The 26,939-nt window shown below is 44.2% G+C and overlaps 1 protein-coding gene across 49 annotated transcripts in view; it reads left to right on the top strand.

Annotated features, from left to right (window-relative positions):
* The window catches only part of SORBS1 (sorbin and SH3 domain containing 1), a 271,569-nt gene extending 245,448 nt beyond the window's left edge, over positions 1 to 26,121 (top strand). For 21 of the 49 annotated variants that reach the window (XM_090057663.1, XM_090057665.1, XM_090057664.1 and 18 more), the window contains 11 exons: positions 733 to 900; positions 2,798 to 2,844; positions 4,759 to 4,873; positions 4,979 to 5,104; positions 6,378 to 6,572; positions 9,256 to 10,011; positions 11,427 to 11,543; positions 19,973 to 20,032; positions 20,611 to 20,801; positions 22,340 to 22,452; positions 24,045 to 26,121. In XM_090057663.1, coding sequence (XP_089913789.1) covers positions 733 to 900; positions 2,798 to 2,844; positions 4,759 to 4,873; positions 4,979 to 5,104; positions 6,378 to 6,572; positions 9,256 to 10,011; positions 11,427 to 11,543; positions 19,973 to 20,032; positions 20,611 to 20,801; positions 22,340 to 22,452; positions 24,045 to 24,112 — 1,956 coding nt within the window. In that variant the 3' untranslated portion in view covers positions 24,113 to 26,121. The remainder of the gene's footprint in view (positions 1 to 732; positions 901 to 2,797; positions 2,845 to 4,758; positions 4,874 to 4,978; positions 5,105 to 6,377; positions 6,573 to 9,255; positions 10,012 to 11,426; positions 11,544 to 19,972; positions 20,033 to 20,610; positions 20,802 to 22,339; positions 22,453 to 24,044) is intronic. The other 28 variants (XM_090057705.1, XM_090057704.1, XM_090057703.1 and 25 more) reach the window with 7 other exon arrangements.
* Positions 26,122 to 26,939: the final 818 nt, after the last annotated feature.

The raw sequence follows: 26,939 nt of genomic DNA, 5'->3' as shown, positions 1-26,939 counted from the left end.
GCTGTTCTGCGGTGTGTCCTGCTTCATTGGGCAAAATGCGTGTTGCCTATTGTCCTACCTCTTGATGACGTGGGACAATGGGCAGTGTGTTGTCCTTGGCGGGGCCTGGTCCTGCACAGCCTTGGAGTTCCCATGCAGGATTGGACCCCTCAAGCCCTGGTAGCACCTGCCTGGCTTCCTCTACCTTCCAAGATGCACCCCTAGGATCTCTGGTACGTGTAGGGTGGGAAACCCCAACTTTTCTGTTTACCAAGGCATGCCCGAAGGATCCCATGGGTTCATCTCTCTAAACGGAGAAAGCTGGGCAGGTGCTCCCAGGGCTGGAGCGGGCCAGTCCTGCACAGGAATTCCTGAAGTGTGCAGGATTGGGCCCCCAGGTCCTTGAAGCACCTGCCGAGCTTTCCCTGCTTAGAGAGATGCTCTGGGCTGCCTGCACCATAAAGTAAGTAGACATCTGTCACTAAATAGTGACACAAATTGATATCATCTTTGTCAAGCCACTGTTTATGACTTGATGAGGGTTAGGGGCATTGGTTTGCTTGGCCTTTCTGCTGCCATTAAATTTTATTATGGTGACACAAAGGCAACAAAAGGTGATGTCTGTTTCCAACTTAAAGCTATATCTTTATGCCGGTACCTGTGTAAGCTCTTTATTGAAGTAATTTTTGCTAGGAGTTGCCAAATGCCCTAAACTACATGATTTACTGCCCATTTTATGCAATTTTATGGCAGAAACTTTTAGAGGACCAGAGACGACTTAAACGTGAGCAAGAAGAAGCTGATATTGCAGCTAGAAGGCACACGGGGGTTATTCCAACGCACCATCAGTTTATCACTAATGAGCGATTTGGGGACCTCCTAAATGTAGACGATACAGCAAAGAGGAAATCTGGGTCAGAGGTCTGTTTTAGTTGCCTCAGTCTGCTGCTTGACCCAAAGCAATATTTGCCTCTCACGGTGTTGCGCTTGAGGCCGACATTAGCTCTCCAGAGAATGCATTTTTTTTTCCCTTCCATTCTGGCTTCATTTAGAATTGCTTTGACTCTTGTGCCTGGTGAATTAATTGGTATCTCTATACCAAGCTGTCTATGTTAAAGCATGTCTACTGAGAATTGCTGGTGCACATCTGTGATGCATGCATTTATATATCAACAACTTTTAGTGAATCAAAGGCATTTCTACATCCTTTGCTACATATTGCTACATTGGCTTTTCCTTATGCGTTCCTTATTGTCTGTGCCTTATGCGTAGAAATTCCATATCATTGATCCTGACTGCCTTATAGACTTAGTGCTACAGTATGTCATTCTGTCTTTGAAAGACTCGTAATGCCTTTAGAAAGAGTTGGAAGAAATCCCAGCAAGTCTCTTTAAACGCTACATGATTTGGTTCTTCTAAAAGAGACAAAGGAGGAGATACTTTTTGAGGGTCCCGTGGCACTTTTCACAAGAATTTGATGTTAGGTGAGGTTTTCTAGCCAAATTCCACTTCTTTCCTTGAGCCCGCAGTATATTGTTGCTGTGTGGTGTCCAGCAGTTGCCATGTTGCACCCCAGAGGTGGCTGCACTGCAGGCATAACAGAGATGATTCCTGTATGCAAGCAGAATTAACTTTTGCCCTCTGTGGTATGGATGTAACTGAGATCTGAAATCAGCCTTTTTATTTGTAATATGCTTTGGGATAATTTGGCAAAAAAGGTGCCGGGTGAGTGTAAATATTACTTACTCTGATTATTATTTCTATTGAAGATTGCTCATGGTTTTTTATTATTTTATTACCCAAGTCATAAATCATCAGAATAATTTACGACCAACTAAATCATACCCTGGATGCTATTCATACATAAGCTCTTAAATGTCCTGTCTGCCTTCATCACTACTTGAGACATTTCAGATGTGTACTCATTTTTAATACCTCCTTGCCTTTGTCTCTTTCCCACTAATCGAGCCAGTGGCAACTATAGTACTTGGATCATAGCTTAAGTGTTCAAAGATTTGCCCTATTGGGGGGAAAATTAAAAATTTAAAAGTGCCACATGAGTAAAATTCTATTGCTTTTCTCTTGCCATGAAATCCTGCCTTTAACTGCATGTGGATCTGAGGGAAATTTGGACCTAAATCCATAGACTCTTAGCAGTTACCAAGGCAGTCACCAGTTTTGACATGGGGCATGGTCACATGACACAGTTATACCAGGGTAACTTACATTAGTGGTGCAGAGTGAAAATAAGTTACACCAGGATCCAGAGTGGACATTCTGCAACTATTCTAGAGTAGTGGCACATGGAAGGTGGCCATTGTACATGGGTGACGTGCACTGGTATAAGTTACATTGGTGAAATGTTACCTTTGGTTTTCCCTGGGTTTCAGCATAGTAGAATAAGTTACTTGGGTGCAGGGTTGCACTGCTGTATGCTCACTCCTTATTTTACATGGTTTACAGGCCAGTTCCACTGCTGTAAACATGTCGTCTGTCCGTGCCCATGTCTCATGTTTAAATGTTTACTGTTCTTATACTGCCCCCTGCCTTCCTGTACATGGCATTGGTGACATTTATACAAGAGAGTGGCACTTATTTAAGTATCAAGGGAGAAGTTTCTTCAGAGCTATACATCAGAACTGAACATTGGGGTGAGATCCAAGCATATACGTAGCAGAATATCTGAATTTAGAACTGCTAGTTTCAGTCCCCAGTGGGTGTTAGTCCTTGCTGCGGCTGGGGTGCATTCCCATATAACTTTCAGAAGGGTGTTGAAGGATGTAATTATCATCTTTATTTTGTTGTTTTTGATCTGTAGATGAGACCTGCTAGAGCCAAGTTTGACTTTAAAGCACAGACATTAAAGTGAGTATACATGGAGATGATAGCTTCTTTCTTTCCTTCACAGCTTTTTTTAAATATAGTGTAATATTTTTTAAATTTAATAGTGTCTAATTCATAGTTTGGAATATCTTTCCATGCAAGAGTTCAAAGCAAACCCTGCACAGTCAATGAAAAGCTTGATCAGTCAATAGAGAATCTTTAGTTTATAGTCAGCAAGGTACCTTCATGCAAATGCTGTTGTCTTATTCTGAGCATCTGTTTCCATACCTCTGAGGGTAATCCACTTGGGACTCTGAAAGAAATAAGTGTGCACTCTTGCTGGCTGCTACCAGGGTCTGATACAACTCTGGAAGAGTTGTCTTTCACCTTGTGCACTGTTAACAGGACTGCCAGCTGTGTCCTCAGTGCTTTATGCCTTTTTAAAATTACTTTTGAAGTTTAAGAAGCAGAAAGAACTCAGTTGGAAACTTAATCCCCATGTGGAGTATACAGAGATGGTGGTGGGATTTTTCTACTACACAGTAGCATAACTAAGGGTGAGCAACTGGGGCACCAGCCCCAAGTGCCACATTTGAGAGAGCACAAGAATGGCAGCTGCCACCACTTCCAACCCTGCTACTGGCCCGGCCATCACAGCTGCCTAGTGTGCAGAAAATGCTTTTTCACCTCTGCTACTATGTCCCACATCTTTTTATGTCTGGGAGATCTTTGGCATTGTAAGTGTCTTTCCCTGTGATGACTCCACTGTCACTAAAGGATGGTTCTGAGGGCTTTCTAAGGTCTTTGGTCATTTTCAAACACAACAGTATATTAATTGTCCATAAGGCCTTTTTCCTCTGCATGGGATTGCAGTTATTTTCATTGCTGGGCTGTGTGCTTAGATCTTCTTTCTGATCATTGCTGATGAAACCCTTGAAAGAGGAAGGGAAAGCAGGCCCCCTGAGAAGAAGTTCCTGTTGCTTTTCTCAGACACCTCTGAGAGAAACTGGATGACCTGTGTTTGATGGCTTCTGACAGTATACATAAAATGACTCCAGGACTAGTGAGGACTGCAGATCAGCATCCTCTTGATGTCCTGGGAGTAGCTCTTGGAGGACCACACAGATCAAAATGAAAAGGAGCTTGTAGAATCTGTACTGGGAAAGTTTGGGCCTTTGCCTGTTCCAGTGACTGGCCCTGTTAGTAGGTTGATGAGCCTGCTATAGTTCCTAATAATGCAAATTAATCCTTTTGCTCGTGCTGGAATGGTTCATGCTTTTAGCTCAGAAGGTGCAGGTTCAAATCGCACGTTTGTTCCCTTATTTCTAAGAGTTGACCAGCCATGAACATCATGGAATCCAGTACAATCCCAATTTGCAGATGGTTATTTCCATTAATAGCAGATTAGCTTCCTTTTAACACCTTGGAGCTAGTTATTTCCTTTTGTAATGAACAACTGCATAGGGGAAAAGAACCAGTTCCAAGTCAGGGGGGTGAGTGCTGCACCCATCATATGCAGGGTGAGCAACCTGTGGCTTGGACTCCTTTGATTTGCTCCCTTTCCTTTCTGTGGCTTCTAAAGAGGAACATGATCAAGGTAGCCTTGAACCTGCTTGTTTTTTTAAGAGCCTTCCCCCCACCCCCCGCAGTTTTGCTATGGTGCAGTGAAACAGCAAGTAAGCCCTTACACCTCATGGGGAGCACTATCAAATAGCATCTACCATTGTATAGCTTTCTCTCTGTAAGGAACATATGGAATGGATGGTTACCAACTATACCTCTCCCCAAAGGATGAATGGAGATCTCTTGGTAACTGTAAGATGCCCACCCTGCATAGGAGTTAGCACTTTACCCCTGTGTTATAAACATACTTAGCCCCTCTCTTCAGTCAAATTCATTGTTCTTCGTTTGCTAATGTGATACATAATTCAGCTGTAACCAGTGCATTTTTAACAGGGAACTTCCGCTGCAGAAAGGAGATATAGTTTACATATACAAGCAGATTGACCAGAACTGGTATGAAGGAGAACACCATGGCAGAGTTGGCATCTTCCCACGGTCATACATAGAGGTATGTATATTCTCTTTAAAGCTGTCTTTCCAAAAAGCCTCCTTAAAGTGATACCTTTTTAAGCTCGTTAGTGCTACTTTTGCTTTTGTCTGTTTGTTTATTCAGTTACTCCCACCAGCTGAAAAAGCCCAGCCGAAAAAGATGTCACCATTACAAGTATTAGAATATGGAGATGCTGTTGCTAAATTTAACTTCAATGGAGATACTCAAGTAGAAATGTCATTCAGAAAGGTAGGAACTGCTTTATGATGACAGATGTATCCATGCGTCTAAACCAGCAAGAAGGTGTATAATTGCCAAGGAGGTGTCTCATTAAAATTAACTAATTAGTTAAAATTAACATTTATACACATATTAGCAAAAAATACCACAAATAAAATCCAAATTTAGTCTTCTGGGCTTTTAGTTAGTACCCATCATGTTACAGCATAATAAGTATTTTGTGAATAGGCCATCTTTACTCAGAAGTTGGTTGATGAGCTAGAGTGGATGCAGTGATGGGGAGGCCTGGTTCTTCAGGACAATCGATGTCTTTACTGATGCCTCTCTAGCCGTTCTCTTCATTGGTGTAAAGTTGAATGTGCCCTGGGCAATGCTAATCTCCTTTTGCCATGACATCTGGAAAGAATTAAAGCCAGCCCTTCACCCAGAGAACAGCAGAGCCGAATTGGCCAACAGGAGTGAACTAATAGCCCATGATGCTGAAGGGATTACACAAGGACTCTGACTGCATTTCCATAGTCACTTAAATCTATTTAAGTACCTTGAAGAGCAGAACTTCATCTTAAATGAGGTGGATGCTTGCAGAGTTTGTATATATTAAAATTCTGTATCTCCCATTTTATTCTTCATTGTGCATCAGAGTTGGAGTTTACTGTTTGTACTCAACCTTCAAAAGTCAGTCTCATTCATTTGACTGCATAACAGAAGGGAAAATGGAATAATAGAGAGGCCTGGCTTAAGATGGAAGTAGTGCAGACCTGTGTGTAGCTCCCAAGGTGCTCGAGTCCCACAGTGAGATTAGAACCATGACTTTCATTTAAAAGAAATGGTTCTAGTTTCATGGATGCAGAGAGCCTTGAAAACATAAGCAGTGTATAACTGAGGCTTCCCTGAGTTTGTAGATGGCCTGAACTAGTTTCAGAAGGTCTGATCTTCTACTGAAATGCAAACACTTTATCTTAGCTAGAAGAGACAGAGCCATAACAACGGCTGCAGCACCATAGGCTGCAGGTAGCTTTGCTTCACCTTCAGTAAAGGAAGTGGCTTCTTACTCTGGAATTACAGCAGTTACCAACTCAGATGTTGGAAATATATGAAGTCCCTGGTTGGGGTGGAGGATGTTTACCGGTTGTAGGGCCACTTACGGTTCCGGACTGACTCATGAATTTGGACTTGATTTGGCTTGAAACGCAACAATTTTCTTTAAAAACAAAACAAAAAAGCCCCTCTGGAATTACAGCACAGGTTAACATCAGTACTGAGTAACCATTCATCCCTGCAGGGAGAAAAGATCACATTGATTCGACGAGTTGATGAGAACTGGTATGAAGGAAAAATTTCTGGCACTGGTCGCCAAGGCATCTTTCCTGTCACATATGTGGAAGTGCTCAAACGTCCAGTGGTGAAGAATGCCATTGACTATGCTGACCCACTGATGTCCCACTCCCCTAATCGCAGTATGACAGCATCCCCTCAGGTATGTGGACTTGGATGCAGCCTACAGAACAGTAGGATGTTCCCATCTCTGTGTGGGAAAGAATATCTGTATTAGCCCTAGCCAAAGCAAGAGTGTATTGTGAAGTAGTTCCATGCAATATGTTTCTGTCCTGTTACACCTGCCCAGAGAGAGCTGAGATGAAGAGTTTATGCTTCACTAATCAGAAAAGAACATAACTGTTTAGTTGGTGGAATTAGTGGCAACTTTTTGCTTCTGATCACTAGCTTAAATCCAGGCCCAATGGGAAGGTACTTAAAGCTGGGACCATGTGCATAAATTTCAGTGCCACAGAGGGGGATGAGTTGGTAACCAAGTTCCAGTTCCAGTAGATGACGGTCTGCCGTGCACAAAATGCCAGTGATGGGCATTCTTTGTGACCACAGGGCTTTTCCAGGGGAAGCCTTTCCAGTGACTGTGGTCAGCTTTGGATTAAACTCTTCACCAGTGGTTCTCAACCTTTTTAGACTCCAGGCACCCCTCTAAAACATTTCAGAATTTAGTGGCACCCCATTTCAAAAGCAATGATAAATGTTATGAATATGATCATAAAAATGTTATAATTTGATTATTAATTAATGTGCTAATAACTGACTAGGTCATTCTACTTAAATCCACTCTTTCAAGCTGCTGGTGGGGAGTACTCCCCTAGCTCTGCCGGGCTCAGCTCAGCAGCGCAGCAGAGTACTCCCCAGACATGGATGGTTCCAGGCCACTGGTGTGGATTGGAAACCACTGAGCCAAGTTCCTTTTAGCTTCCCAGGGCACGCCCATCTGAACTCCAGTAAGGGATGGGCAAAACGACATATGAGGACCCGGAGGCAGGAGGGAAAGGTCATGGGGGTGCCTCAGTACAGTCCCCACCACTGCCACCATAGCCAGATGGAACTGCATCACACCTCCTGCAGAGCCAAATTGGGAAGCAGCTGTGGCAGAAGCATATGGTCCTTGCACAGCCCTTCCTGGTCCAACCCTGCATGGTGTCTCTCAGAAAAGGGGGGCACGCAAGGCAGTTTCAATCTACATGAGCAGCAGCCCTGCAGACAGAGGCCACTGCCATCAGGTATAACAGGCCACAGCCGCCAGGTAGGACACCTCCATTGTCATGAGGCACGTTGGAGCTGAACTAGAAAGAGCCACAGCAGAAGCAGCAAGCTGCCACCTTAATGTAGTGCAAACAGGCAAGCCTGTGCTGCAGATGCTTCTCTGTGCAGGCCCGATATACCACCTGAAACCAGAGATGCGCAAGGCAGCATCACCCTGTGACAGGGGTGGTGCCAGTATTGCAGCACCTCTGGCAGGTTCTTGTGGCACCCTGGTTGAGAACCACTGTTCTGCCTTATTCTTGCAGGTAGCAGTGCCAGCCAAGTGTTGAGGCAATGGGCCAGGGCAGCATTCAGGAGAGTTGCACTCCTGCTGTCTATGCTGTGTGTGTTTTGCAGTTAAATGGAGGACTCAAGTCCCTGAGACTGGCCATTTTAAACTATGTCTAAACTCCATCCAAAAAGAAGAAAATCAAAATAACAAAAATGGGAGCAGGCGGTAGTTTGGGAATGTGCTTTTCCCCATTTTTTCTGGGAATCCACAATGCAGCAGAGGCTCCAAGGCTCTCAGTCTTTAATTTATTAGCACTGATCCTGCCAAATTTAGCACAAGACCAGTTATTGACCAGGATCAAGGTCTGGATCCTATGGGCAAAAGGGGGAGGAAGATTGTATGAGGAGATTAGATTGTGAAGGAAATTGGAAGAACACCAGGGAGATGGGGCAGGTGGCACAGAATGGGAGGGGTAGGAGTGGAAATGTCAGGACTGGTTGGTACCTCTCTCCTTGTGTTCCTTTGGCTCTCATTGGGGCATCGTTTTGTTCCTGGCACTGAGGGAAGAGCAGGCCCCGTTTGCTTGCCTGGGGTTCTCTATAACAAAGCAAAGCTTTACAGTATTCAGGCTTGTCGCTCCCTTTGTGCCAGGAAGGATGTTTCCCCCAGCTTCCTGCAAACTCTTCCCTTGGTTTGGTAGGCCTGTAATTGCCTTTTTTCTCCTTTTAATTTTGTGGATGAAAGACATTGTTCCTTCCATAGCTGTCTGTGCTTTCTGCACAGCACGGCAGATCTACATGTGTAACTGGGGCACAGGCTGTGATGTGCCCCTGACTGCTGCTGCAGCTGAATATGAGGGTAGTCCTGCAGAAGCAGCCAAGGGCAGAATTCAGCGTGGCACCTTTGTAAACACAGAGCTTGCTTTAAAATCAGAAGGCCAAGTCCCATGACACTTGCTCCCTCTGAGCAGTTCCTTTCTTCTCCAGCAGCCTCAGTAATGCCAGCCAAAGCCCTCAGGAACTGTATAGTACAATCCCCTGGAACATGGGCATTTCCTTCTGACCCTTTGTGATCAGTTTATGCCCTGAAGAATGGGGGTTATAAACTTCATCCTAGCTGCTGTAGCCATGGATCCTGTTCTCTGTGATGCCGAACACTGAGAAAAGTGCCAGTGAGGGCTTCACCCACAGGATGGAGCCCCTGCTGACAGCTTACCCTCTGTGCACTGTCATGAGACTGCTTTGCTCTGCTCTCTCCCCATTTCAGTTCCAGTTAATCGTTTTGTATGTTTCTTATGTTTGTTTTTATTTTGCTTATTTCTTCCTTCTCTTCTTTTGTTTCCTTCAAGTTTCACAGCTCTGAGCTGCTGCACACACCAACTCCTCCGCCTTTGCCTTTCCCACGCCACGCCCTGTCTCCAGAGGTGCAGGCAGTCACATCCGAGTGGATTTCCCTGACCATAGGAGTGTCTCCTAGCAGCACTCCTGCCATAACCCCTCCATTGCCTCCTCTGCCTGAAGCCTGCCTCAGTCACATTGGCTGTCTTACTCCTTCTGCTTTGTCCAGCCCTTCCCCCTCAGTCAGCCTTCACCATTCTAATCTCTCCGGCTCCTCAACTCCCAGGTCCATCATATCTCCACTGCCATCTTACCCGTCCAGACCACAGTCTTCTGCTCGCAGCTTCAATCATGCCACTCCACAAAGTGAAGAAAAAATTGTTGGCTCCTCTTCTCCAAACATGAATAACTGTAACTCCCCTAGTGCCACTGTTGGGAGCCCCAGTAGTTTCCTCTCGGAGCTCAGTGATGTCATTGGCAGCCAAGCCAAGCTGCAAAAGAATAGAGAAGGCTTCAGCAGCAGTGAAAGGAAGGAACAGAAGGAGCCAGACAGACGCTCCAGTGTCCCTCCCGAAATCTCTCTTCAGGGGTGTCTGAAACCCTCAGAGTTAGATATGTTCATGAGCCCTGAGAAGAGGCCCCCTGGTTCCTTTGAGGAGAGCCAGTCATGTCAGGATCTAATAGCTATTGTGCAGGGAAATAACACTGAGAAAAGAAGTGTGAGGAAAGGTGGTGAAATGAAAGAGATGCAAAGCGGGGTAAAAAAGGTACTTATGTTGCATGTGTGTGCTACTTTGAAACCCTACCTTTGTGTGCGTGTGTGTGCACTCAAATTCCTGTTCAGCTAGTCAGAGCTAGTGGCGATCATTGCTCCTTTCTGGACCCTGAGAGCATCTCCCATAGGCTGACAGTGGCAAGTAGGAGTAGTATCTCCAGAAAACATTGGGTAGAAAAGTCCTAGAAGTAGGTTTAGGGATGATCTAGGAAGATGTATTTTAGCACAGTAAAAGGCATGGGACTTCTCTGCCGACATGACCCAACCTCACCTAGTAAGGAGCTGGCATGGAAGCATGTCCATTACCAGATGTGCTAAAGAAGTCCTATCTGCATGCAGTTAACCTCACTGTAAAATTTCTATGGAATATGGCAGTTCCTTCCTGTCCCCATTTGGTGATCAGGCCCTGAAGAATGGGGATTCAGGGTCCTAGCATTTGTAATAGCAGATGCTGCTCTCATCCATGAAAAACAAAGGATGAGTGAACCTAATGGAGTTTGAGGTTTATTAACTGATTTTAATTAAAGTTGGCACAACCAGTGCAAAATCAATGGGCCTGGTTCTTATTTTTACTATGTAAACAGTTTCACCCACTGTCAAACAGCTTTAGTGCCAGACTGCTGTGAGATGACCTCAGTGCAAATCAGACTCCCACTGAGCACTGTTCACTCCCAAGAGTGATTCAGTTATTTCTTTAAAATAGTATTTCTGGCTGTAGAGCGATCTGTCCTCTGCACTGAGATTAGAGCCTCAGTGGAGCTCTCAGATGGTATAAGATGGAGTTGCTGGCTTTTACCCCAGTTGCCCATTTTGACAGAGACAATGTGCTCTGCTTTGTCTTCCCTCAGTTGTGTCAGTGGTTTCATGGAGCTGATAGCCAACTAGAGTAAGTTAGCAGCATATGGTCACTCCCTCTCACTCTGTCCCAGATCAGGGGTCAAAGTGGCTTTAGAATCAGGGCATTATAACCAGCTCTGTAACCAGACTTATTCCCCCACTCTTTCTACAGTGCAGTGATTGGTGGAGGATAACATCTAGGCCAATATTAAAAAAGGCAGGGTTGGAGGACTGTCATGCTACAAAATTGTATGATGATTAATATGAAATTGACTGATATGAAACTAAACCAGTTTGTACCCAAAGCATCACAAAATTATACTATTATCTGTCCATATTTTCAGTGGCTGGTTTGTAGACTTAACTTTCTGCATGTTTAAGATGCACTTGAGCAGTGAACACAGAATGCTAAGCTAGGAAGATGCATCTGTCCTTGCATGGAGTTCATTAAGTTTGCAGTGTCTGCACCCTATTTAGCCCTATATAATGGATGGCGTTACAAGAGACGGTAGCAATGGCTCTGAAAGGAGATCACTTGTGTAGCTGACCAACTTTTCTTTCCTTTAAAAGACTGCTGACACAAACGCATTCTCTTCGTCTGCTTCTCTCTCTTCCTCTGCCCTCTCTTCCTCTGCTGTCCCAACACAACCACCTCCCAGACTTGCACGCAAGGTCAATAAGCCACAGGTAACCATTGTTACTGATAATTTTTCTCCTGCTTTTGGATGTTTCCATGCTATTGTCATTGGTTTGTTATTTATCTGTGTCTCCATATGTTGCTTCCACAGGTGGTGTGCATCCACTGGGTTTCATAGAGCATGAATATTATTTATTTCAAGTCCCGGGCAACAGAGAAGGGCAAGGGTTTACAGGGAGGCGGGGAGAATCCTCAACAGCAGTAAATCAGCATAGCTGTGTTTAAAAAACTGGTGTTATACCAATTGATGCCAGTTGGAGACGTAGCACTATATGCGTGCAAAGTACTAACTGAGGTCATATGTGGCACTTCCAAATGCTAAGAGGACATGGTCTTGAATGACTGAAGCTTCTGTTAACTTTACTGGGAGCTGCACGTGTTCAGCCGCCAGCAAGATCAGCATTCGCATTACTAAGAGCTTCAGAGTTGAGAGCTCAGGCTTGGATGCCCCAAAGTTTGGGGCTTTTTAGGATCTGGAGTTTTGATTTAGCTTATTAGAAAGCTGCAAATATTGGATCATAATTCAAAATGGAGGTAGCTTCAAGTTTGGGGAATGGCCTTTGTGCACATTTGGATGAAGAGTTTAGAATCTGACCCAAATCTGTAGGGCAGCACACGAGAAATTTTGAGATTTTGTGTAGTGAAGGGGGAGTTTTTTCTGGCATAGATGCTAATGTGCATCCACAGCTTTTCATCAGTTTCTTTGGAATTTAGAGCACACCCTCTCCCATGAAGCTTTGAGCATTACAAAAAGAATAAGCATTGATGTGCGATGTAGTAGCTGACAGCACGTCACTGCTGACACTGGCCCGGGAGTGAAGTCAGTCATCTAGGCTATTTATACTAGGGGTGTGCGAAGCAGGCCCTATTTGATTCAGATTTAGATTCGGCCCAAATCGGGGACAGTGATTTGATTCGTTGATTTGGCTCTCTGTCCCCAGTTCGATTCAGACAGATCCAAATCTAAAGATTCAGTGCCGATTCAGAGAATCGGCCATTTGGACATAGACATGGCTTTAAATGTTTTTTCTACATTCCTCGAGGTACCAGGCAGAACTCATGAATGCTGCAATGCTGAGGCGGATGGAGCGTACCACAGGAGCGTGGGGGGCCCCCAGCGCACTCCCTGGTGAACTTTTGGGTCCACCGGGGAGTGCATTGGAGGGGGCGGCCCATGACCCTCCAGCTTGGTGATCGGCTGCAGGGAGACCCCAGATGTCCCCCCAGACTCTGGAGGCACCAGTTTCTGAGCCGGGGGGAGGGGGCGCATGGGGGGGCCCCGACATGCAGTCTCCCCAGCGGATCCAGAAGTGGACCAGAGGTCTTCTGGTCTACTTCTGGGTCTGCTGCGGAGCGTGCTGGGGACCCCTTTCTGCCTGTGCTCCTGTGGTTCACTCCACGTGCCCCACCATTGCAACACTCACAAGCCCCTGCTACCTAGAGGTATATAGAAAAAACATTTAAAGCTGTCTCTATGTCCAAATTGCTGAATCTTTCTGAATAGAATCAGAACCCTCTGAATCGATTCGGAGATATTAAAGGGTCCTTTGATTCGATTCGGATTTGAAGATTTGGCCACTGAATAGGGCTGAATCTCCACCGAATTGAATCGGGGACCAAAGCTTCACGCAGCCCTAATTTATACACCTTGAGTACTTTCAGCCAAGATCCACTAAGTGGCAATATAAGAAGGAGAAATAACTTGCAGGGATTAGGCTGAATTTGTAGTGCTGCGTATTGGAAAACAATATTGGTTTTGACCCAGCAAAATTAGATCAAGAATTTGCAGATAGAGGGTGAATCTGGAACACTGTTGCCATTTTAAATTGTTTAATTTAATTCAATTGTTTAAATTGTTTAAATTAATGTAATTTTAATTGTTTAAACAATTGACTGCTCTTTTAGGGTGATCTGTGGAGTTGTGCACGGACACTTTCCTTCCCTCAGTTTTGCGTCCTCCATCACCCAGGAACATTCACAAACTTCTGTTAACTAGAGATGTAGTTAGCTGTGTTAGCCTGAAGTCAAGCAGAAGTCAGGGCAGAGAGAGTACTTTAGAGATTAGGCCACAACTTCCCAAATCCATCCTCTATCTCTTCAGAAATAGTTTCAAAGTGCTTAGGGACACTGGTTCATTTGTCTCTACTTACTGCAGAAAAATCCCTGTAGGTTTGTGTTTTTTCCGATGCTTAATTCACATAGTCCTGGAGGACTCTTGGGTGAATGCTGAAAAGCACAAAAATAAAATGCTGACCTTAGGATATATTTTCAGACTAAGTTCTGAATCTTGTTCTATTTTAATTAGTTTTGTATCATGATGACTTCACTGCCCTTTCACAGAGTTAAAAACCCAGCCCAAGTATTTATTCCCTGTGCTCTGACAGCTATGATATTGTATTCAGGATCAAATTAAAATTATGCCTTATCAGCATCAGACAATTGTACTTTATCACAAGTTCAATCTGTCCTCTGAGCTTGAATAGCTTTTGGAGACCATATTTGCATAAGTAGAATTGCAAGCACCAACATAGCATGCTTTTGGAAACTTTGGCCTCCTGTTTTGGTTGGGTTTTTTGTTTTGTTTTCGTTTTTTGCTAAATGTACTTTTCAGAGGTGAAGCTGAGCCACAGAACTCAGATTCTGGCTTCTGTCTTGATTTTTGACCCTGCTTGTTCATCCCCAGTATTTTCCCGTTTGGAGTTTCAGTGGGGCTCATTCTAAAAACAGGTCCCAGTGACAGAGTTCTGACTTCAGTTTCACTCCAAATGTCAGACTTCTTCACTCTGGAGCGGTTCAGACTGAGATTCAGAGTCAGTCCTATTTCTAGTCCTCATATCCTAATAAAGTGTATATGTAAATAAAAATAGAAAAATAAGTAATTACAAAGAATCTGGCCTTTTTTTGTTAAGTAGCAGTTCCCTGTTGTTTCTTCTAATTGGACAAGTGGGGCTCCATAGAGTAGTGGATAACGAGAATGATCATTTTAAGATAGTATCTCCTCTGAGTTTTTTTCTTCTATTTCCTGCCTGTAGCCAGGATACAGGAGTTCTCCACACCATGTGAACTAACCTGCCAGGAGGTCACAGCATAGGCTCCATGTTGCAGCATGGAAGACTGGATCTTGTTGCTTTAATTACATTTTACATAGCCAATCTGACATACAGCACTATGGGAGAAACAAAGTGAACGCTCAGTGTAGATAAGGGGGAAGAGTAGGTAGGAATTGGAGGCTGTTTTACCAAAAACATCAGGAGCTGCTAATGGATTTGGATGAGCAGCAAAGGCCCTGGGATAGAACTCAGGGGAGTGGCTTCCAGTCCTGGCTCTGCTACTGATTTTCGGTGTGACCTGGGACCTTTCCTCCTCTTCAGCAAGTCAGATTTCAGTATTTACCTCTAATCTGCCTCATGGGATCAGCCAGTTTCTCCTTAAGGTAAATTCAAATCCGTCCAATAAGTCCCGTTCTGGGAGTGGGGACGCAGCTTTGTGTGTGAATGGAATCTCGTGCAAGGGAGTTGTTCACTTCAGCAGAAGGAAGACAGAGCCGTAGAAGAAGCTGCGCGCTGACTGAGAACTGAGCCCCAACAGGCCTCAGAACAATGCCCTTAGGTTTTATTTGTAACCTACTAACATGTCTGATCTAGGATTTGTTTCCCCTAGATTTCCCTCTCTTCCTGATAACCACTGGCAATGGCAGCAGGGGAAATGAGTGCAGACAAGTTTCCTCATGACCCCTAGACAGTGCATGATCTAATCCAGTGCATCAGTCTTTTAGGGTGCCAGCTGGATGCTTGTGACCCAGTCGCACCCTCGCTGCAGGCCACCACTTCCCTCTTGTAACGGAGGGAGGAAGGATGGGAGGTGGCTGCCAATGTGAGAGGGATGGGGAGAGGGTAGGAGTGGGGAGAAAGCACCTGTCATAGGGGAGCAGAGAAGGGAGAAAGGAGGGAGGGAATAAACAGTGTATGTCCCTGTCTTAGAGAAGAGAGTGCAGGAAAGGCCACAGGGAAGGGAAAACTCTGGGCCAAGCTCCTTGTCACTGATCACCTTGTGCTGTGAGCTGTGTTCAGTCACTTCAGAGACTGGTTTTGGCCCACACGCCATAGGCTGAGCCCCATTGATGTAATCCCTGTTCAGACCAGGACTATACAACATTGTAATGACATTGCCAGCAGCTGCTGTTCCAAGGTCACATGTAAAGGTAGAGGGAAAAGTTCTACCGTAGCTGAAGTTGTAGGGCCTGGTCCAAACCCTGTGGAAGCCTTTCCATTGACTTTAAAAGGCCTGTGAGTGGGCCTTGTCCTTCACTGCTTTACAGCCTTTTCAGCATCCTTTGTGAGATGAGTCGTGTAATCTGCTTTCCAGGAGGGGTGGCATTTGTCCAGTTTGTTGGGTTTTTTTCCCTCCGCTTTATTGCTGACTTGGGGGAATCACCTCTACATTCATGACTGTCCATTTGCATTTAGCTGTATCATTGCTGATGTGCTGTTTTGTTTGGAATGATACCAGATATCTGTCTGTCTGTTTTGCTAAAACACGGTCTTTTGCTCATGCAGTTCATTAACTCCCACCTGAAAGGAAAGGGGAGGAAGCTGGAAAAAATCTTTTATTTATGAAGCAAATTTTTTGTTAATTAAAAATTCTGAGGTTAACTAGCTTTAGAGGGAGCAGAGATAAGTTATTGCAAATCCCACCCATAGTCTTTTATTCTAACAAGAAGAATTTAACTCACTGCATACCCAGACTAATATTGCAATCCTTCCTCTCCCCGACTCTCACCCTCTGGCATGGTGACAGAGCTGTAAAATTACTTGTATCTGAGCCTCCAACTGTATGCAGTGTGGGGATCAAAGGCAGGCAGCATCCATTAGATCAGTTAGGCAATGTTTGGATTGTGCTTTGAAGATGTGAGGAAGTTGCTAAGCAAAGTCCTGATTCAGCAAAGCACTGAGGTCCACCCTTAACCTTAAGCATGTACTTAAATTTATCCCTGTCCACAACGGCATGAAGTGCTGTTAAGTTAATGGTTACTTAGGTGCTTTGTTGACCTGGGGATTGAGCACTTAGCATCAGAGCTGTGTGAAGTTTCAGTTGCTGATTTGATTCAGTGGAAATTCGGCCCAATTTTGGCGGCCGAATCTCCAAATTCAAAATGGGAGACCCTTTAATCTTTCCAAATCAAATTGGAACCCTCAAATCAATTCAGAGAGATTTGCTGATTCAGACAGACACAGCTTTTAAATGTTTTTTTTTTTCTACGTACCTCAAGGTACCAGGTGGCTTGTGAATACTGAGATGGTGGGGTGGATGGAGCATCCTATGGGAAACTGGGAGGGTCCCCAGCACACTTGGCAGTGGACCCAGAAGTGGACCAGAAGCACTTCTGGTCCACTTCTGGGTCTGCCAGGGAGTGCGCAGGGGACCTCCCCCTACCCCCCAGCTCAGTCTCCTGGGTCGGAGGGGGGGCACCCAGAGTCCTACTGTGGCTGATCACTGAGCCGGAGAACCGTGGGGGGGGCTGCGCTTCTGTGAGATGCTCCATCTGCCCCAGCATCTCAACATTCACGCATTGCCCCTGGTACCTCAAGGTATGTAGAAAAAACATTTCAAGCCGAATCGCTGATTCTCCAAATCAGCATTGAATCTTCAGATTTGGATTTGTCTGAATTGAATTGGGACAGTGATCTGAATCAATAAATGGAACTGCTGTCCCCCAATTTGGGCTGAATCCGAATCTGAATCAAATACGGCCTGTTTCACATACCCCTATTTAGTATCATGAATGGACTCTTTTATGTGGACTGCTCCTAATAGAGTGCTATGTTTTATTTTAAACCCAAGTGGAGGTGGATTACTTTCTTCATGAAATCTATTTTACAGATTTAATGTTGCACCCAATCTGAGCAGTTGCCCCAGTCTCCCTTTTGACTTAGCTGTGCAGTCACTCAAAGTATGATCAGTACTGATGCACATGATGTTCTTTTGACATGCTGGTTTCTCCCCTATGGCTTTGTTGTTTTATTTAAAAAATAGTTTAGTTCCACAAAATCTTACTCTTTTAAAAAAATATTCCCTGCAAAACTCCCAACCCCTGCTGGGCAGATTTGTCCATTTGACACCTGTGTCATTGTGCATTTATTTTTAACATGACAAACAGAAAGAGATGGAGAATATCCTGCATCACTGGTCCCTGGGCATTGTTCCTATTAGCCATCTTCTCCCTCCTGAGAGAGCACTAGTTTTTTTAGTTTGATGTACTATATCTAATTCCTTTGCACAATATTAATTTTGAATTTGTAATCATCTCACTAGCCTTTCAGGACTGAAGGCCATGCAGGAAGGACTTCCAAAAGTCCTGCAATGATTTCAGACTCCTTAGTAAATGCCATAAACTCTAATCCCATTGTGGTAAACCCATCCAAATTACTTTTTATTTTCTCTGTATGGAAATGTAGTTACAGTATCTTAGTGAAAAAAAAATGGAGCAAGTAAGGACTAGACTCCAGAGGTGTGGATTGACCAGGGCAGGGGTTTTCAACCTTTTTAAATAAGTGTAGCCCCAGCAGACCCCTTTTTAATAAGTGTACCCCTGGGGCAGGAGTTTTGAGTGGCCAGATGTTGGGGGTGTGGGGGTGGTGAGCAGCCGGATGTAGAGTGGGGGCATGGCAAGTAGCAGCAGTGCAGCGTCTGTGTAACCCTGCTCTCTCCCTGTCCTGGGCTGCTCCTGTGAGGTGGTGGCACAGGGTGGCAGCGCTCCATCCCTGCCTTCCCCTGCATACACGTGGGACCTTTTGAAGTACCCCCAGGAGTATGCGTATCCCCAGTTGACAACCCCTGGACCAGGGAATGTCTGTCATTGTTAGGGGTTGGGTGGCCACTGCTGGTCAGGGTTACTGAGAAGTGTTTGGGTTATGACTTGCCATCCTGGGCAGTGCTAGTGAGCCCTTCCATAAAAACAAGCAGGGGTCTCATCCATCTAGCCAGCCACTTCCTGATGCTTTTTGTACATGGAACACTGAGTGGGCGGGGCTTGTTTTCATGGCAACTCTCCCCCGCAGTTCCCAGCCTGGCATAGACATGCCCATTGTGTCTAACAGCATGCTGAATGAACCTCCCAAGGACTGGAGCATGGGTTCATAGAAGCTTCAAAGCCAAACATGTCCTTCATATACCAGTGAGAGTGCACTGTGGAAGAGTTCATCTGAGCCACCTGAATGCACAGATGTGGGCAAAAAATCTTGTGAACCTGTCTGAGGTTCTTGGTTTCCTGTGTCTCCTCTGAGATTGTAGTACATCCTGGTCCTTACAAAGCCTGGTGGGGTAGAAGGGGCACAGAAATTAATGACAACAAAAACTTCCCAGGTGGGAGAACACAAAATGGGCTTTTTTGGACTCACCAGACAAGATGTTGGCTCTACCGAATATTTACAGCAGAGCAACGTGTCTTATACCCAACCCACATTGTCCATCCTTAGTGCAGATTATAGTCATAAACTCCAGAGGGCACTTCCTATACATACAGCACTCCCAGGGGGCACGCACAGTGCAGTATCAGGCCACAAAATATATTTGTGGATTTGCTTTTTTGTTGCGCTGGTTGTGCTTTTGAGACCCTCCAAGTGAGCCGGGAGACCTGGGAGTTCTCTGGATGAGCTTGACAATGGCTTGGGGCATATGGGAGGGATGGCTGTCTACTAGGATGTGAGTGAGAGGAAGAGGGTTCAAATTAGTTCTTGTGGAAGGTTACAGAAAGGCCCTGAAGCTCTACTGCAGTTTGTTCAGGGTTGCCTCTGTTCTGAAGAACAAGTCCCACCAAAAGGTTGATTTGTTCATAGAATTAGTGTAGCATATCAGATCCTTGCCTGGTGTAACTGAAGTAACTTCAACTGAACTACTTTGCATTGCACCATCTAAGGAGTTGGTCTAATCCTTGGTGGGAGGCCAGCTGGCTTTTTTTTTTTTGGTCTTGTCCCAGATGTCATCAGGGGCCTTTCAAGAAATAATGACAATGTTTCCTTTCACTGTGGTCTTTGGCCTTTGAGTCTGACGGTCTGAAACTTGTGCTTTCTGTCCATGTTCTTTTTTTCCCTACAGGAATGCAATGCAACACCGTTCACCTTCCGCAACTCTAGCTGTGTCTCTAACCTTTCATCTCGCCCACCCTATCTGCTGCTCCAACCCTTTTCCTTGTGTTTTGCCATTGCCTTTCCCTTTGCAGCACTCTGTGCTGCATTGCAATTGCATTGCTGTAGTCTTGGCATCCCCCATTGGAAAATCTCGTGTGAATCTAGCGGTGGCGGGTGTTTTTTGTTTTACTCTGTTGTCTGTGCACCATTGTTTGTTTGTTTTTTATTTTAATTCTGACCAATATAACATCTGCTAAAATGTCTTCCTTATAATTTGCTTGGTGATCACACAGCCTTCTCACCATTCATTGAGAGCAGGACCAGATCTCACAGAGTCTGAAAAAAGCTATGTGGTAAGGCTGTTGTTTAAATAAGATGCATAGTCATATAGCTTCTCTGATCATAGACAGTAACATCTCAGTAGAGTTTAAAAGTGCCAACTGCTTTTTTAGTTATATACATGTGTGTGTGTGTGCGTGTGTGTAAATCAACGTATTTGTAATGGAGAACTAGAATTTAGCACTTGGAACAGCTACCAGAACCAACAAGGAGTTGGTGTAGTTGACTTAGAGTTAAATGCATAGTGCATGACTGGAGAGTGCCAATTGACACTCTTGGATTGGTAGACTAGAGTCTGTGATGGTGCCACTGCTAACTAATTGCAACCTCTAATGCTGCTGCTTTTTGACAAATCTTCAAACTAAATACCAAATTCTTCTGTATCTTGCCTGTTTTTCCATGCTTACAACCTGGATCCCTTCTGCACTCCACTACCTGGATATATACCTGGATCTACAACTCTGTTGTTTTACTGGACTTATGTGCTGCATCTGGATTGTCCCATCTCTTCCTGTCTTTTTTTCCCTTTCCCTTCCCCCTTGTTGACTGTTCTGTGGGTGTTTCTTGGATGTCAATGCTGCCTACCTCGCAGGAAGCAGTTTGCAATGAGATCATAAACATTGCAGAAAAGTCTGTTCATTACTGCAGTACTATTTCTCAGCCTCTTGACTCTCGCCACAAGGTCACCTCTAATGACAATAAACCATCTCTAATCATTTCTCAGCAACCTCAAGCACAGCAGCAAGGAGCCAGCCCTGACAGGAGTCAAACACCACGAGACATGTAAGTTTCTCAGGCTATCAGCTCTATCAGGGACCTGGTTTAGCCTGTATCAGGGTTGCCTTGGTGCTTTTCTTCATGTGCTATCTATGGATATGAGACCACTAGCTTTCAGGGAAAAAATATTTCCAGCTTTTGCTGTTGCAGTGAGAGGGCTGAAAACCGGAGCCTTGTATTTGTACTGGACTAAGCACAACAGACTCTGAATCGCAGCTGGGGCTTCACTGAGGTCTTGATTTGTGCTTTTGGAAGACTTGGCTTGTTAGTGCTGTATCATGACTGTCGGAAGCTTGAACTCTTGTTTTATGTGTATGGATGAAAGGGGAAAATCTGTCATTAAGTTTGTGGTCCCGGGCTCTAATTCTTCACTGCCTTGCCCTTTGTGATGCTATTTAAACTGGGCTGGATTGGGTACAATTTTCTACATGTGTAAATGACAACACAATAGCAAAGCAGCAGAGAGTCAGGCCTGTTGTGTCATTTCATGGAGAAAGAAGGGTTCTCTATTGGGGAAGCAGAGTACAGTAGAGTACCTGCAGATTCATTAGCATAGGGTAAATGCGCATATATATATATATATATATATATATATATATATATATATATATATAGTCAGTAGCTGTTAGTAACACATCAGTACTATGTTGCTCCTAAGCAGTTGGTGCTGTTATAGGGAGTGGCATCTGAATACATGGTATAAAAAATGTTCCCAAGAAAAGTGCTGCTGGAAAGTGGGTGTTGATACAAATTAATACATGCCCAGGATCCGAGTTAGGTTACCACTCCAGAGATCCCAACACTGAGTATTTGAGGCTGCAATGTCTGTAAAAATTAGGCACTTTAGCAGGGCTTTTTGGCATTTTTAGCTAAAGCCAATTCAGTCAACTATTAGAAACAAGTACCAAAAAAGCCCCGCTAAAGTGCCCAATCTCTACAGAGATTAGGAAGGCTGGGTGCACCTAACGCGCTGCCTTTTCTGGTACGTGTTGGGCTCGGCATGGGAATGCACAGAGTATAAAGTAAAGTGCCATTTTTGAGGGTTTGTGGGGGGGGGGTGTTCCACATCTGTAAGCATCTAATATGGTTAGTGTGATCTAGAACTTCCTTTGAACTACATGCTTGGGCAAAGGAATAGAATTACCATTCTGCACCAGAGTAAGGGTACCTCTGACTATGGAGGCAGGCACATGGGTGTGGGTTGGACAGTTCACTTATTACCTCCCTTTCTGGGATTGGTAATTCGTGGTTGTTTCCCTAGGATGTTCTTGGTATAGTGCAGATGCACAACACACTTTACTATGGACTGCATCCATGTGACCATACTTCACCCTTCTTTAGCAACACAGGTAGTTTGCAGTTGGTTTTGGAACCGTAATGTAAAACAGAAGAGGTATATATTGTTGTTTTTTAAATGCTGTGTGTACTGGACAAATCTGGTACTCCTGTATGATACCATTCATATTTTAATGACAGGTTATTGCATGGATGTCAGGGAACAGCAGCACATAATTTACCGCACCTCTTCCTCTTTCTTGTTTTAGAGTTAGCTACCAAGCCCTCTACAGCTATACGCCACAGAATGATGATGAGCTAGAGCTAAGGGATGGGGATATTGTGGATGTCATGGAGAAGTGTGACGATGGCTGGTTTGTGGGTAAGGGCTAATAATAAAATCATGAGAGTTGCTTGAATATCAGAAAATCAGCTTTGCAAAAAAAAAAAAAAAGAATTTGTTTCTATTTTGCGGGGTTCAAAATGGAGAAAAATGTCCATAAAAGTTTTTCTTTCCCTTTTTCCCCTTCTGTTCTTACTTGGTGCATCTACATATGAAATTAAGGCAATGGAATAAATTCTGGCACAGTCTGCACTGGAGTTAACTGCTCTGGGGCACAGTGTCTACATGTGCACCCACTCAGGACAGTAGTACTTTGAGCTGTCATGGAGCAGCCCTGGTCTAGCAGCAGGCTCAGGGTGGTGGCATCAGGTGGTGGGAGGGCTGGCTGGGGCACAGGAGTGCTAAAATGAGGAGCTGTGTAGCAGGCATCCCCTGCACTTCAGCACCCTTTTGCCCCAGCCAGTCGCTGTCGCCATCTACACATGTGTTTTGTCATACTTATTCTGCCATAAGATAGTACTGTCCCTGACAGTGGAGTTAATTTACTGTGCCCTAGTACTGGTGTATGTATAGACAGTGATGCTTTACTGTGGAACTAATTAGTCAACTCCATAGTAAAACATGTGTGTAGATGCACCCACTCAGAACAATATATAAAAATTATGTCTCAGGACCTGGGATTTTCCCACTGACTGTTGTTCATTTTCCTTTTGCTGCTCTGGAACTTATCCAAACCTTTCCCAGATTCAGAAAGGCAGCAGAACTGCAGAATTCCAATTATCCTTTGGCTACTTCATAACTTTTCCAAAATCAGGGAAGCTTTGATGTGTTTCAAAAAGTGGCAAATGAAAAAAAAAGGGGGAGGGGGGGAAATGAGAGAAAAGGAGGAAAACAGCCCTGACTTCTCTCATCCCCTTGAGTGTGATAGCAAAAAGGGGGAAAATGGAGGAAAACCCAACATTCTGGATAGTCAAAATTTCAAGAATATTAATTTCTGTTTTCAACAAAAAATACAAAATGTTAAAAAAAAAATAATTCACCAAGGCCCCCCCCGGGGGTTACAAGAAATAATGGCCACAAGCTAGAAGAGAGCAGATTTAGATTGGATATTAGGAGGAACTTCTTCACAGTTCGAGTGGCCAAGGTCTGGAACGGGCTCCCAAGGGAGGTGGTGCTCTCCCCTACCCTGGGGGTCTTCAGGCGAAGGTTGGATGTGTATCTAGCTGGGGTAATGTAGGCCCAGCGCTCTTTCCTGCTTATGCAGGGGGTCGGACTCGATGATCTATTGAGGTCCCTTCCGACCCTAGTATCTATGTATGTATCTATGTATGTATCAAAGTAATTTGAAAAAAGCTTGAAAGTGCACTTTGAGTCCAAGATAAGTCTGAAAGAAAAAAAATCACTCATCTCAAATTATTATGAGGCATTTATATAGCTTCAGCATCACATTGTATGTTATACACAGTTCCCAAACCTCAGAGAGCTGAGTCTGAACAAGTTAAGTTTCAGCAGGATAGCTGAAGAGGAAATTGGTTATCCATGAGAACAGAGGAGGGATTGCTAGGAGAAGGGGGACGCATCCTGATGTATCTTATTTAATGCCTGCTAACTCCTGTTTCCTTTCCCAACAGGTACATCCAGGAGGACAAGGCAGTTCGGCACTTTCCCAGGCAACTATGTGAAACTTCTGTATTTGTAAAGCAATCCTAAAACTGCAGTAAATGGTTGTTAGGTGTTTTGTTTACAGACAACATATAAATAGCAACAACCTATGAAATCAGATAATTTTGAATGTAATAGACAGGAGATGCGAAGTGTAAGTGGGATGTGTTATGTGGTACATACAGTATTGCGTTGAATGTGCAGCCCTGGTTCTACTGAGGAAGGGCTTAAATGGCATATTTGCTGAAGAAGAGACAATGTTTCTAGTTTACAGTGCTGCCTTTGTATATGCCCCCTTCCCCTCCAAGAGTTCTGATGATAATCTTAGTTTTCATAGGCTTTTTTATTGAGTGAGTACTTAGCTCTAAGACAGAACCGAGGACAGCAGCAGGATGGAATAGGTAACTCACCACCCTTCAACTGCTTCCCTTCTACAATTGGGCAAGGAGATCTTCTTCAATATCAAGGTACCCTCCTCCCGTAATAAGGGCACCCCCATCCAACAGGTTATTTCCCTCTGCCTCCTACTTTAATTCTACACTCTTTCCTCCTGACGTGCACTTCAGCAGGCAGAGCTGTCACACAACAGCTTTTTGTGGTTAGTCTACAGGGCACTGTATCATGCAGAGAGCTTTGAATTGGTAGTTCAATCCAGAGGAATAGGCCAAAAACAGAAAAAGAAAAAAACACTGCACAAAACCCAATAGGGTTGTATTTTCTACAGTTGTCTGCACAAGTAATTGAAATTTCAGGTACAAATCTTATTTGCAACAACGGTGGCCATAATTATTTTCTTAAAATTGTTGGCCCTGATGACACCTTTTGAAGTGTACCCTTTGCAATGAAGACGTCATTTCTTCCTGGTGTTCTACCTTAAAAATCCAGATAGATGCTAGCAAAATATTAATGTGTGCCTTTTTTCTTTTTTTGGTTATGGTTTTGATGGTGGGTCTTGAATAAATTAAGACATTTTGGCTGCCTCCTAATGAAACAAGAAAGTCAAGCTGATTTGTAAGCTGCACTTACACAGCTTTTACCAGCTGCATATATTTGTACTACTTTGAAAAACACGGATTGCCCATATACTTGTCTGTAAGTCAAAAATGAATGCTCTTTTTGATAGAAATTTTGTTTAAAAAAAAAAGCATAAACAGAACCTGTTGCATCAGACTCTGCTTCCAACAGCTATAGTACAAATAGCAAAGGTTTAGATTGCTATTTTGTCATAAGCCGTATTTAATAATATAAAATGCCTATTTTTATGCTGATGCTTTTATACAGATTTATTAATAGTAACTGCAACTAACTGTTAGCATGACTTGCAATACGTTTTGATAAAATAGCCATGCTCCTGGGTTGAAAAACAAATTAACTTTATCTTTCGCCAAAATCAGCGGAAGAAAAGACTCAAAGTGCTTCAGAAGTTTGACTGTAAATATGTATATTTAACTTTGTACAGACAATGTACTTACCTTGTATAGAAAAAAATAATTTAAACACTTTGAATGAAAGAGAAAAAAAGGCAGTTAATGAAAGGTTGAGGTTGTTTTTTCTTTTTCCATTTTTATTTAAATGAAGGAATTCCACCTAAGAGTTCACCTGAAGAGTTTGAGCACAAAGTATCTGCTATAAAATGGTTACAGATATGACACACAGCACCATTACTTTTATGTGGGAGGGTTATCTTTAGCCCTTACCTTATTTATAGTTTTTGGTTTTCTGCTTTTGATTTGCATTCATGTTATCTGCAGCAATATTTAAACTTGTCGCTAGGACTGGATAACACCAAATGAATCTATCCAGCAAAATAACATGATGATACTGACTGTATATAACCAACTCATTTAAAAGTTTATTTTTTGTTGTTGTTGCTGCTATTCTTGCCATTTTTAGTTATATACACACACACCCCACAAGTTCTTTTTTGTTTATTTTTGTTTCTTATTGCAGTGGATTATGGTTTGACAATTAATAAATGGAAGTATTGAGTTACTACTGTGTTCCTTGTACAAATTATTAAATAAAGTATATTCCAAGTTGTTGTTATGGATGTATGCGTTTGTATTGCTGCCCCTCATTGGTTGTCTTCAGTATTAGACCCTGAGACTCTCTGGGCATATCCACATGAGTGTGCATGTGCCTCTTGCAGTGTCTCAGACTCCTTTGAGAAGCTGTAAGAGCACATGCGGGAACCAAAAAAAACTTCCTCACACTGCAAATTTGCAGCACAGGGACAAAATTAGACCCGTGGATATCCAGGGGTCAAAAAAAAAAGCGCTGTGAAACAGTGGGGAAAGGCACAATCCTAGACTGCCCTGAGGCAACTGGATACTTGGGTCAGTATCTCTATGGCTGGCCTTTGCCCTGATGCTGAAGCACACTGGCTGCCCATGTAGGGCAAGGAGCCAGGCTCCATGTGGGGTAAGTAGGCAGTGAAGGGGCTGGAGAGGGGGAGGGGACCATGGGGGAATCCCCACCTGGCTCCAGGTCCCGCTCACTCCCCCAGCCCGCCCATCACTGCCCCATCTGGTCCCATCCCCCACTTGCTCCCCCAGCCCCCATAACACTCCTCTGCCCAGCTCCAGTGTCCCGGCACTCAACCCCCCACCCCAACCCCAAAACAAAAAACTCCCAAAACCCAGCACTCGCCAGCTGTAGCAGTGGTCATTGGGGCCTCTTGTACCTCATGGCAGAGCCCCCTGCATGGCATGGGGCAGCAAGGGACAGTGGGGAGCAGCCCCAGCTGCCTGGCACCCACGCTGCTGCTGTTGGATCATGCCGGTGCCACACACTGTCTGGGAGCTTGGGGTGGCTCCAGCTGTGACCTGGAGCCTGGTGCTGCTCAGTCCCAGTGGCCCTGAGCT

The sequence above is a fragment of the Crocodylus siamensis genome, chromosome 7 (genome assembly GCF_052110815.1).
Source record: "Crocodylus siamensis isolate JL-2025a chromosome 7, ASM5211081v1, whole genome shotgun sequence".
NCBI lineage: Eukaryota > Metazoa > Chordata > Crocodylia > Crocodylidae > Crocodylus > Crocodylus siamensis.
This window is presented reverse-complemented; position numbering and strand designations above follow the sequence as displayed.